Below are 12,445 nucleotides of genomic sequence, written 5' to 3'. Positions count from 1 at the left end.
TAATACAAACTACAGAAAACAAAATTCACATATCCTATTGATGGAATAAATGGTTGAAAAACATTATTTTATTTTAAAGGGTCATAGTATCCTATAATATCAGAGTGGGAAGGGTACTTTGAGATTATTTTAGATTATTCAATATGGTTCTTCAAGTTTTTATGTTTTTTTTTACTATTTATAGTTTTTTAATGTAAATTTTTACTAAAGATAGCATACGTAAGTGTACAACTCAATGAATTTTCAAAAAGTGAACACACCCATGTAATCAGTACCCAGATTGAGAAAAGGAACATTACTGACACCCCAGAAGTCCATATCTCTTTTTGATAAATATATAAGACCCACCACCCCATCCCCAAACACATTCTGAAATTCTCCCCAGGGCCCCTTTCTCTTCACCTCTCACCCTGCAGTTGAAAATCATAGATCTAATCTTATCCCTTTTATAGATGAAGAGTTTGAAACCACAAGAAATTAGAGCCACTTGCCAAGGGTGATGGAGGAGAGGAGGGAAGCTAGCAGGAACAGGAAATTAGTATATATTGAACATCCATTATATGTTATGCAATTGGCTAAGTACTTTACATGAACTAATCAATTGAAATTCTCTTATATGCTCTTATACCCACTTCACAAATGAAGAAAGGGAAGCTCAGAGAAGTTAAATGACTTTCTCAAGATCCTGCCTAGTAGATGATACTAGGTAGAAGTACCAGGTTGGAATTCAGGTCTCTTGGCCACTAGAACCTACATTCTCTTTACTACCACTTATGGCTTCTTAAATATAAGAATGGGAGAGCTGCAGGGAGAGAATTATTTTTGCTCCTATTATTTTTAACACTCACACTGCCAGATTGTATGTAGAGCTGCATTTGACAAATATCACTTTGTTGAACACTGTGCTTTTTTCCCTCCTTCTCTCCCACCTGCTATTCAGTGCTTCAGGCACCGTGTACACTGCAATGGATGTGGCCACAGGACAGGAGGTAAGTATCCACTGCCCACTGTTGCTCCTTCAGTTCTACTATTTCTCTTTATTTGGGATTAATTTTTAGCCCTTCTTAGGTCAACAGGAACATTTCTAGGTTTTTTTTTTTTTTTTTTTTTTTTTGAGACAGAGTCTCACTCTGTAGTCCAGGCCGGAGTGTGATGGCGATCTCCCCTTACTGCAGCCTCTGCCTTCTGGGTTCAAGCCATTCTCCAGCCTCAGCCTCCTGAGTAGCTGGGATTACAGGCACCCACCACCACGCCTGGCTAATTTTTGTATTTTTAGTAGAGATGGGGTTTCACCATGTTGGCCAGGCTGCTCTCGAACTCCTGACCTCAGGTGAACTGCCTGCCTCAGCCTCCCAAAGTGCTGGGATTACAGGCCTGAGCCACCGTGCCCAGGTGGAACATTTCTAGTTTCTTACTATAGTATACTAGAGCCAGATAGCAGGCAACATGATGAAACTTAAGGTTTGGACTAAGATGACATAATTAGATGGAAGGAAGTGGATGGATTTGAGAGATACTTAGCAGGTAGGTTCGACAGGATTAGATGATTGACTGGATGTGAACATTACTTACAAATTAGTAATATTCAAGGAGAAAGAAAAAAGAAATTGGATACTGCCTGATTGTCAAGTGGATAGTTGCTTTATACACGTTTGGGGCTTGTGAGAGAAATCTGATATAGAGGAGATGTAAACCATGTCTCTTGACTTCTAATCTACTGGTCCTACCTTTACTTTCCACTGAACAGTGAAATCCTCGTTTATTTGGAAGCAGCTTTTTGTCCCTCTCATTTCATTAAGCCAGGAGAACTCTAACCTTATTGCTAAAGCCTGCTGACCCAAGGTTTTATCTTCAGTAAAAGGAAGCTATGAAGGGAATATAGAGTACTTGAGGTTTCCTTGCATTCTAATATTTGGTTGCAGAGGAGTGTCAGCCAGTGAACTGTACATAGCAGCTGCCCAGAAGAAGTGCTTACTTCGAAGAATACTGGGACACAGCAGTTGAGAGAGGCACCCCCTCTTCCAATGAAAATAGAGTTGGGCTTCTCTGAGGGAGGCTGCTTGAAACGTGTCTATGTTTTTGGTGGTTGAAACCATGTGGCACCCTGGAGAAGTCACAGTTAATAGGGGTAACACATATCTTACTAGGCTCTCATGAGTTTTGAAAGTGTTAAAGCCAAATATTAAGGCTCTACTTAGGGTAAGCCAACTTTTAAAAATCATTATTATGGTTAAGGATTTATTCATTGTTCTTTGACGTCAGAATCCAAAGACCTAGACGCTTATAAGCCTTTAGCTACTTATATAACCTTGGGCAGTTATTTGACCTCTTTGAGCCTGAATTTTATCTATTTATAAAATGTACATGATAAAATGTTCACAAAAGTGTTGAAAGAATTCAGTAAAGCAATACATGTGAAAATGCATTATAAACTTTATGAACTACATACTCATATTTATTCATTTTTACTCATATACATATGTATGTATTCCACAAAGCATTTGCTTTATGCCACACCTTATGCTAAGAACTCTGTGAAAGTTCTCAGACATGAAAATCATATGTAAATGTAAGAGACCATAATTTCCTTTGTGTACATATAAAAGTCTTGTAATATTGACAGGAATCTGCCTTAAAGTAAAAATAATGGTGAGGAAGGAAGGATAGTATTATCATGGCATTTTAATGATGGTGAATATGATGCAGAGATAAAAAAGAGAAGGCTATACCAATCCTGAAAAGAACTCTATGAGGTAGGTAATATTATTTCTTTTTTACTGCTGAGGAATTTGAGGCTCAGGGTGTATAAATAACTTTTTTGCAAAGTTGTACTGTCAGTGATTAGCAGGCACTGGATTAGAATCTTTGGCTTTTAATCCTATGTGTTTTGGGCCATAAGAGCACAACAGAGCTAAGGTTAGATAACAGAGTCTCTTGTCACATTTCTGGCCTCTCAGGCCTTACAGCCCTTGATGGGAGGCAGGTAGGTGATGATGGTGGTTCCTGGAAGGCCTGGAGGCTGACTATGTGAGAAGCTGGCCAGAAGAAAGAGAAATTTAAATTTATTGTGTGCCTGCCTTGTGGTTACAAAACTATGAATGGAAGGGAGTCCATCGGGGTGGCTAATGCAGTGTGGTGAGGAAGGCTTCATTTCCTGTCCCAAGGAGTATAAATCTTTAGTGGAGTTGGCGGAATGCTCTCAGTCTCTGCCAGTGAGTGCTCATTGGGGGTTATCCAGCTTAGAAGGGCAGAGCTATTGTCTCACATATAGGAAGAATGTTAGTGCTGGGAAGTCTTCCAGTTACAGATCCAACAATTATTTTTCAAGCGTGTTTTTAGAGAGAATGTGTATAACACACTGAAAGAGCCTTTGGAGTTACGTGGACCTGTGGGCATTGGTTATGACCTTAGAATTTTCTTGCAAATCTTAGCCTCAGTTTTCTTACCTGAAAATACAGGTCATAATTTTTACTTTGCAGGGTTGTAAGGTTTTACTATGATAATATAAGTAGGACGTCTAGCACAGAGCCTGGCACACAGTAGTGGTGGGAGAGTGGTTGCTGTGCCAAGTACTTATTAAATACTTTATTACTATGATTACCATTTTCATTGTCGTCTAACTTTATTGGTTAAATTATTTACTTATTACTTACATGTAATGCATTGGCCATCGTCTCACTTGGTATTCAAAGCAATCCTGAGAAGAGGAGAATCAAGGTTGAGATTAACTTCAGTGCATTGATAAAGAGACTGAGTCTCAGAGAGCTTGTGATTGGTCAAGGTCAGTAGGTGACAGTCAGGTCCTGAGCTTAAGTCCTCAGAGTTCAAGCCCAGTTCTTTTTCTGTTATAGGAATGCTATCTCCTATCAGGTGAGGTCTGATTAGGTGAAGGACACTTAGCCTAGCCCATAGCTAGGCCTGGCCGGGTGTGGTGGCTCCCGCCTGTAATCCCAACACTTTGGGAGACCAAGGCAGGCGGATTACCAGGTCAGGAGTTTGAGAACAGCCTGACCAACATGGTGGAACCCTGTTTTTACTAAAAGTACCAAAATTAGCCAGGCATAGTGGTGGATGCCTGTAATCCCAGCTACTCGGGAGGCTGAGGCAGGAGAATCACTTGAATGTGGGAGGCAGAGGTTGCAGTAAACCAAGATCGCACTTTTGCACTCCAGCCTGGGCAACAGAGCAAGACTCTGTCTCTAAAAAAAAACAAAAAAGAGAGAGCCTCCATGTTAGTAGTCTCTTTCTGCCTCTCCTCCCTTGCTGCTGCCAGCAGTGACCACTGTGAGGTTCATAAGCAGTGTCCCATCCTCCAAGATGGCATGAGTAACTCCAAAGACATTCTTCTGGCTCCAGTCCTTAATGTGTGTGATAAGGGCTAACTATACTTAATATCCTTAGATCAGCATGTTGCTTTTCAAATATTGGGAAAAACTAATGCTCAGCTGTTATAGAGAGCTATAGCCAGACCAGAAGCCTGACCTAACAGGGAACCCCACTCCAAAGCAATTTTTCCTTACTTGAGGCAGGGAATGGAGGTGATCAGATTTTTTAACAGAATTACTTCTATTCTTAATGATTAACTTGGTCTCTGCAGAAGACTCTCCATTCTTGACTTGAAGAAATAATAGAGTCAGGGATTTGTCACATAAAAGTTTGAATCATTCCTTGTTTATACTTCTTGCTGTTTCTGAAAAGACAACTTAGTTCTATTAGATGCTCGTGTTTTTGTCTACTAAGCAGGAAAAAGAGAAAATAGCTCTACAAAATGAACACTTAGCAAATAATTTAAAGTATATTCCTATGAGATACAGGAGCCTATTGCTAGTTTTTTGTTGTTTTTATTTAAAAACAAAGTACTTACCAACTTACTGACTTCTCTGTTGCCCTTTTCCTTTCTGCAGACATTTGTTGAGCACCAGCTCTATGTGTGTAAAACCCTGTGTTTGGCATTGGGGATTCTGGGCTTTCAATCACTACACACCCCTAACTAGTCATTATACATGGTAGCAAGTTTTAAGTTCCATAAGAGAGGGATAAATATGATCTTATAGGACTTTAAAGAAGGGAAAAGGCATATTGGGTTTGGAGAATGAAGTTTCCTTTGGCCTGATACAAAGCATAAGTAGCTTTTGTGGAAATGATACAGACTATTCTAGAGGGAGAGAAGATTCTGAACAAAGGAAAGGGGACTAGATACTAGGGAGAACATGGAGTGTTCTCCATGAACACTCCTCTGTGAAGGAATAGAGCTGGAAGTAAGGTAGGGGCCAGATCATGCGAACTTTAAATATTGTTCTGAGAAACATTTCTAGGCAACCAGGAGCCATGTAAGTTTTTGAACAAGGTTATCATATGTATACTGTGGGGGGAAAATTAATCTGGCTACATGTACAAGATAACTTGGCATCCCTTTTGAGGGTTCTAATCCTGATTTTGCTATTGAATAGGTGTGTATGTAAGTCACATCCTCTCTGAAACACAATTTCCTTGTCTGTTGAAACATTAATAATACTCAGCACACAAGGTGTCTTTGAATATTAAATGAAATAACAAATTTGAGAACACCTTATAATAGTACCTGACACATAGAAGAAATGGATACCAAGTGCCTTAGCAACTAAAGTATACCTTACATTCATGTGTGGAAATTTGTTTTTATTTCTGTTGATAGAGCTCTCATCCTCTTTTTGTCTTCTTTCTTAACCTGTTCAACTCTGATTTATCATTCTACATCAGGTTCGGAAAGTCACCTCCCCCTTTATGAAGCCTCTGTACATGGCCAGATTGAAAGAGTTCTTGACTTTTGCTGTATTTTGTGTTTCGGTAGCATTTTGTATGAACCTCTGTTATAGCATCTCTTTTCTATTGTGAATTTTTAAAAGTATTTTTCTACACCAAAGTTTGATTCTGAAACTTTGGTGTATATCACAGTAACCTGGAGGACTTACTACATCACAGAATTTCTGATTTAGTAGGTTTGGGGTGGGACCTGAGGTTTCTATTTCCAACAAGCTCCTAGATGATGATGATGCTGGCTTGAGACCTCACTTTGAAGACCACTGGTCTACATAGACAAATTGTAAATTACTTGAGGGCTAAGACTGTATCTTTGTTTCCTGAGTACTTAAGGTCTGGTACTTAGTAGGTGCTCAGTTAATGAGAATGACTTTGGTTGCACAATGAATATACTCTGATTTCAGGTGGCCATTAAGCAGATGAATCTTCAGCAGCAGCCCAAGAAAGAGCTGATAATTAATGAGATCCTGGTCATGAGGGAAAACAAGAACCCAAACATTGTGAATTACTTGGACAGGTATGGAGTGGTGGGTCTTATCAGAGGGATAGGGCCTTTCGGACTGATTGGTTGTGAAGCTGTTAGAGAAGAGGCCAGTGTCAGCACTCAGAACTGCCTCCATTTAAGAGTCTTCTGTGATGCTGAGCTCTCTGAATTTGTCCCTGTATAATGCTGGACACCTTTATTGCTAGAAAATCCTTCTGTGTTAGGCTGAACTCTACCACTATAAAGCTTCTAACAGTTGATCCTAGTACTGTTTGTTTTGCCTAAGGGAAACCTACCAGCCCATCTGCCTGAGTCAAACATCTAGGTCCTTAACTCATTTTACATCCCTAATGTTTCCTTATTCTGCTCATCCTTCTGAATAACTCCTAGTTTGTTTATGTTCTCTTAAAATGCTGTGCTCAAAACTAGATGTTTTATTTGAGATCTGACCACTATGGGGAGAGTGGGACTCTTTCTAAACTCAGCATAGCTTAATGATTTCATTCTTGTTTTATCTTTTAGGATGTCTGCTTACAGTCAACTAAAATTTCTGTTTTTTTTTTTTTTTTTTTTACATAAACTTGCATTAAACTGGAAATGTAGAACTTTTTCACTATCTTCAATAAGTCCCATTTTTATTATTTAAGCCCATGATTCCAGCTCACCAAAATTGTGTTTTTCAAAATAGTAAAAGTGGTTGTAGATAATATTTGTATTGGGCTTTACTTTGTACCAAGCACTTTCATGAACAATATCTCATTGTGAGGTAGGGATTTTTATCCATATTTTTACAGACGAGGAAACGGAAGTTTATAGATGTTGATAACTTGTCCAAGAGTAGTAAGCCAGAAAACAGCAAAGCAGGGTTTTGAATTTGGATATTCCTAGCACCAGTATTAATGCCCTTTCTATTATATATGTTGTTTTCTCCAATACCTGAAAAAAAAAAAAAGTTAAGCTTCTTGCCCAGGGTTCAGAGACATCATAGGTGGAGGTAAAATTGTACTAAATCTTGGGCTCTGATTTCTTTACCTCTTATACTGAATGACCAGCTACCTAGCTACCTCTTCCTGTTACTGGTAGATTTCATAACGGTGCCTTCTTGTTCTGCATCTAAAACACTAGTAAGCTTCAGTTTCCTTAAAGAAGAAAGGAGTTGAACTTTGATATTCCCAATAATGGAAAGAATAAACCTTCTGTGAGATGTTCTGTCTCCTTAATATGGGTCCTGACTGGGTCTGAACAATCCTCTGAAAGTTAGTACCTTATCATCTCTTTCAGAACTTATTAGACAGAGATATAGCTCTTGGAAACTACCAAAGGCGACAGGGGTATTAGATTTTGGCTCAGGATATGGAAAAATGAAAGCTGTCAGTAAGAGTATGGCCTGTCTCACATAACGGTGAGTTCTCCATCAGTGGAGGCATCTACGTGATAAGACCATGTTATTGAAGGAATTTGTATTCTGGGAGTAGGATTAAAAGACTTACAGATTTGTTTATTAATCATACCTTTACTGGTATTCCCAGAGGCTTTTACTCTGGAAATCAGAAGTAAATAATGCTCTCTTTGCCCTCAAATAGCTCCTGGTCTGGTATAGAAAAAAATACACCTCTGTAAGATCATAGAAGAAGTTGTCCTTCACCTGAGCATTCAGTGAAGGTGTTGCAAATGAGGGTCTGTGGTTTTTGTGAGATGTCCCAGAGGGGAACTTCATCATATATGGATGAACTCCATCCATATGTGATGCTCTGGGGCTTTAGCTTTGAGATGGAATTTTTGAAAATATGCTGACACAGTGTGTAGCCACAAAGTGTTTGGGACAAACTGAATCTGGTCTGTATTGTCTTAGCTTTGACAATGACATGTTGGGCCCAGGAAAAGGGGATCTGCTTTGTCAGTGGCCAGAGATAGTCACTTAGACCCTCATATTTCTTCCCCTACTCAGTTCAGGTTGATAGTTGTTTTTTCTGTGTTTGAGTATGAAGCTGTAAGTGTGCATTCTTTGTCAGGGAGGAAATAGGCTCATGCCTGTGGAGGACTTTTTATCCAATCCTGCATTGTCTTTTGGTTCATGTCTTAGTCCCAGGGTGCTAAAATTTCAGAGGCTGAGTAGCTTAAAAATCACACAAAGTTATTTCTCACAGTTCTGGAAGTTGAGAAGTCTAAGATCAAGGTGCCAGAAGATTCAGGGTCTGGTGAGGGCCTGTTTTCCTGTTCCTAGATTTTGTCTTCCTGTGTCCCCTACATGGTAGACAGGTCAAGACAGTTTTCTGTGGTCCCTTTTATAATGGCAATAATTCTATTCATGAGGGCAGAACCCTCATGTTGTAATCACCTTCCTAAGGTCCCACCTCCTAATGACATTAATGATTAGATTTTCAACATATAAATTTTGAGGGGCACAAACATTCAGACCATAGAGTTCAAGTCCCCATAGTCTTCTCTCTCAAAAGAGACTGTTGAAGAAAGACTTAGTCTGTCATGTTTATTTATCATGGACATTAAAAAATTATAAATCATGGCCGGGCGCGGTGGCTCAAGCCTGTAATCCCAGCACTTTGGGAGGCCGAGGCGGGTGGATCACGAGGTCAGGAGATCGAGACCATCCTGGTCAACATAGTGAAACCCCGTCTCTACTAAAAATACAAAAAATTAGCTGGGCACGGTGGCGCGTGCCTGTAATCCCAGCTACTCAGGAGGCTGAGGCAGGAGAATTGCCTGAACCCAGGAGGCGGAGGTTGCGGTGAGCCGAGATCGCGCCATTGCACTCCAGCCTGGGTAACAAGAGCGAAACTCCGTCTCAAAAAAAAAAAAAAAAAAAAAAAAAAAAATTATAAATCAGAACACAGAGTTTTATGGAAAGAGTACCCGATTAGTAGTAAGAAAAAAAAAAAAAATAGAATTCAAATCTTACCCTTTGCTTGAGTGCATTTGTTAAAATCTTCCTACAGTCTCCACATCTGTCCAGCAGTATTCCCAATATCAGGATGAAGATAACATGATACCACACAGTTCAAGCCAATGCAAGAAATATCCAGCTTCTATGTCCAAGACTGGCAGAAGACTTTAGGGTTCTAGGCTTGCCTTGTTTTCATTCGTCTGATTCTACAGTAAGGAAACATTGACCAGATAGGCTAAGTGACCTTTTTATTTATCATGTAATAGGGCTGAGTGATCCAACCCCTGAGTGAAACTATCAGTTCTAACTCATGTCAGTCCATAATCTCTCCAGGGATACCTTACTAAATGGTAGTCTTGGCTTATCAAAAGGCTTTGGCTCTGTAAGCCCTTGCTAAATTCATTCCATTCTTGAATCACAGACATTCAAAATAGAGGTCAATTATCAGCATAATGACTATGTATACAACACTTTACAGCTTTTAAGGGACACTTATAAACATTATTTCATTTAATATTTACAGTTACCTTTTATTCATTGATTTGTTTAGTAAATACTGGCATCTGCTGTGCTGTGCTGGACTCTGGGGACAGAGTTTTAAACAAGACTCAATACTTGGTCTTATAGATCTCAGATCTGGTAGGACTCTCTGGGAGGTTTAGTAGCTCTCTCTTCTTTGGGTAACATGGACTCTAAATCCCATCTTTGTCCAATGTTTGGATGCTTCTAGAGGTGTGGGAATCATGTCAGTCTTTCTAATTTTAGGATGTCTTCCTTTGTGTTGTGATGAAATATAATTTTATTATATCATTTTAAGTTAGTGATCTTAGTTCTGCCTTTTGGGACTTCATAGAACATGTATGCTTGGTTTTCTCCAGGGGCATCCTTGAGAGATTCGAAGTTAGTGATTCTGTCCCCCAGATTCTGCTTTTCCCTGAATTAAAGAACCTTTTACTTTACTTTGTGTTAAGACGTAATTTTACTCTGTGTATATACTTAGCCTTTGAAATGCAGTGCTGTGGCTCAGTGTGCTGTTCCTTCTCACCCTTTATCTGTAATCCTGCAGTTACCTTGTGGGAGATGAGCTGTGGGTTGTTATGGAATACTTGGCTGGAGGCTCCTTGACAGACGTGGTGACAGAAACCTGCATGGATGAAGGCCAGATTGCAGCTGTGTGCCGTGAGGTAAGACCAAGGGCCAAGCTATCTTGGGTAGAAAGCTGCCTCCATATTCCTGTCTCCTGAAGTTCCCTATCCAATGAGATCTCAGCCTGGGATCTGTGGAAGTGGTAGAAATTAGTGCTGACATTTCTATCATTCCTGTATTGTACCTGTGTTTTATCATTTCTATAACCATGGTTTTTTCACTTTAAAGTTAACTTTATTCTACCCATTGTAGAAAAAAGAAAGTATATATTTTAAAACGTTACTCGTAATTCCAATCTTAAAGATAACCCCTCTAAGCACATTATAATATATTCCTTTATCTCTATTATATGGCCATATATTGTAATCATTTTTATTCTGCTTTCTTGCTTTATTTATGTGCTATGAAGAAAATAAAGCAGAGTAAGAAGGTAGTGATGGAGGAAGTACTATTTTAGACAGGATTGTCAGGGAAGATTTTGCTATAGATCTGAGTAAACATCTGAATGATATATAAAAAGCAAGGCAGAAAAAATCTAGGGTAAAATACTTGCAGGAAAATAAAAAAGAAAACAAAGCTCAAATAGATACTCCCCTTTCTCCTCATTGCTATTAAATGTCTAGAATCAATAATACACTGATATAAGCGGACAAAAAAGCCTTCCAGAAGACCTTCATGAGAAGCGGTATCCTCAGGGAATAACCACATTTCATTTCCATTAGAGCAAAAAGATAAAGGGAATATTCAGACACATTGAGGGTATTGGGTGTTTTGCTGATGACAGACTAGAACTTTCTGCTGGCCCAATAATGCAAAAGTAATTGTAGTTTTTGCCATTACTTAAAAAAACAAAAAAGCCAAAAACCACAATTGCTTTTGTCCCAACCTAATAGAAAAGTTAGGAAATTAGGGAAAGCATAGAAGATGAGATGAGGCTCAGAATTTTGTGGGGATGAGTATAATAGTGTGATTGGGGTTTGATGGCATAAGATCTGAAGGCATACTGCTGAAATTATGTAGTTGTATATTTAATCAGTGTTAAGAAGAATAAAATGTGAAACCAATACTGCCCTAGAAAATATGGTCACCTTTGCACACAACTTTAGGATCTAGAATGTTCACAAGTAATTGGAATTAATTAATGGAATTAATATCAGGCTGAGATTCTTAGGGGTTCTGACTTTTTTTCCTTTGTTCCACTACTAATGCAGTATTTCTTAACCTTCTTTTCATTATCTCCTTCTTAAGGAGCCTTTTTCCTAATCATACTCCCTGCCATTAAATTTTAATATCACAGATATATAGCTCAGCTGTACAAACTATGGCCCTTTGGAGGGTCACAAACCATTGTAATACCTAAGATTTTTTTCACCCCACCCCCTCACCCTCAGGAACCAAGTTTCACTGGTGGAGAATACATGCATATGTATACTTTGGAAAATCATTTTGCCTCAAATTATTAATCTGTTAAATGGAAATTGCAGCATTCACACTGTATAAACCTTAGGGTGCTATATGGATCAAACAGCACTTGGAAAAAAATTTTAATATTGTATAATAGATGGTATTACTATTCTTCAGTTCTAATAGAGATTATCTCCTCCTTTTAAAAATGTCTTTATTGAGATATAATTCACCCATTTAAAGGATATAATTCACTAGTTTTTAGTATATTCATAGAGTTGTACAACCACCATCATAATGAATTTTAGATCCTTTTTATCACCCCAAAGAGGAAATTAATATCTGTTAACAGCCACTCTCCCTGTCCCCTGCCCTGACTCTCCCAGCCCTATGCAACCACTAATCTATTTTCTATCTCTGTAGTTTCCCTGTACTGGACATTTTATATAAATGGAATCATGTAATATTTGCTCTTTTATAATTGTCTTCTTTGACTTAGCTAGGGTTATGTTTCAAAGGTTCATCTATTTTGTGGCATGTATCAGTACCTCATTCCTTTTTATTGCCAAATAATAGAATGGACATTTAGGTTGTTTCCATTTTCAGCTGTTATAAAAAATTATGCAATAAACACTTATATACCAGTTTTTATCTGGAGGCATGTTCTCATTCTTTTGGGTATATTCTTACAGGTGGATTGCTGGTCATAT

The 12,445-nt window shown here is 38.6% G+C and overlaps 1 protein-coding gene across 8 annotated transcripts in view; it reads left to right on the top strand.

Annotated features, from left to right (window-relative positions):
- PAK1 (p21 (RAC1) activated kinase 1) overlaps window positions 1–12,445 on the top strand; it is a 165,728-nt gene that overhangs the window by 140,858 nt on the left and 12,425 nt on the right. For all 8 annotated transcript variants that reach the window (XM_012469600.3, XM_012469597.3, XM_012469598.3 and 5 more), the window contains exons 9-11: window positions 941–989; window positions 6,204–6,316; window positions 10,252–10,369. In XM_012469600.3, coding sequence (XP_012325023.1) covers window positions 941–989; window positions 6,204–6,316; window positions 10,252–10,369 — 280 coding nt within the window. The remainder of the gene's footprint in view (window positions 1–940; window positions 990–6,203; window positions 6,317–10,251; window positions 10,370–12,445) is intronic.

This window comes from Aotus nancymaae, unplaced genomic scaffold (genome assembly GCF_030222135.1).
Source record: "Aotus nancymaae isolate 86718 unplaced genomic scaffold, 86718_ANA_hifiasm-v0.15.2.pri h1tg000059l, whole genome shotgun sequence".
In the NCBI taxonomy this organism is placed as follows: domain Eukaryota; kingdom Metazoa; phylum Chordata; class Mammalia; order Primates; family Aotidae; genus Aotus; species Aotus nancymaae.
Note: the sequence above shows the minus strand (reverse complement) of the source record. Positions and strands in the feature narration are given on the sequence as shown.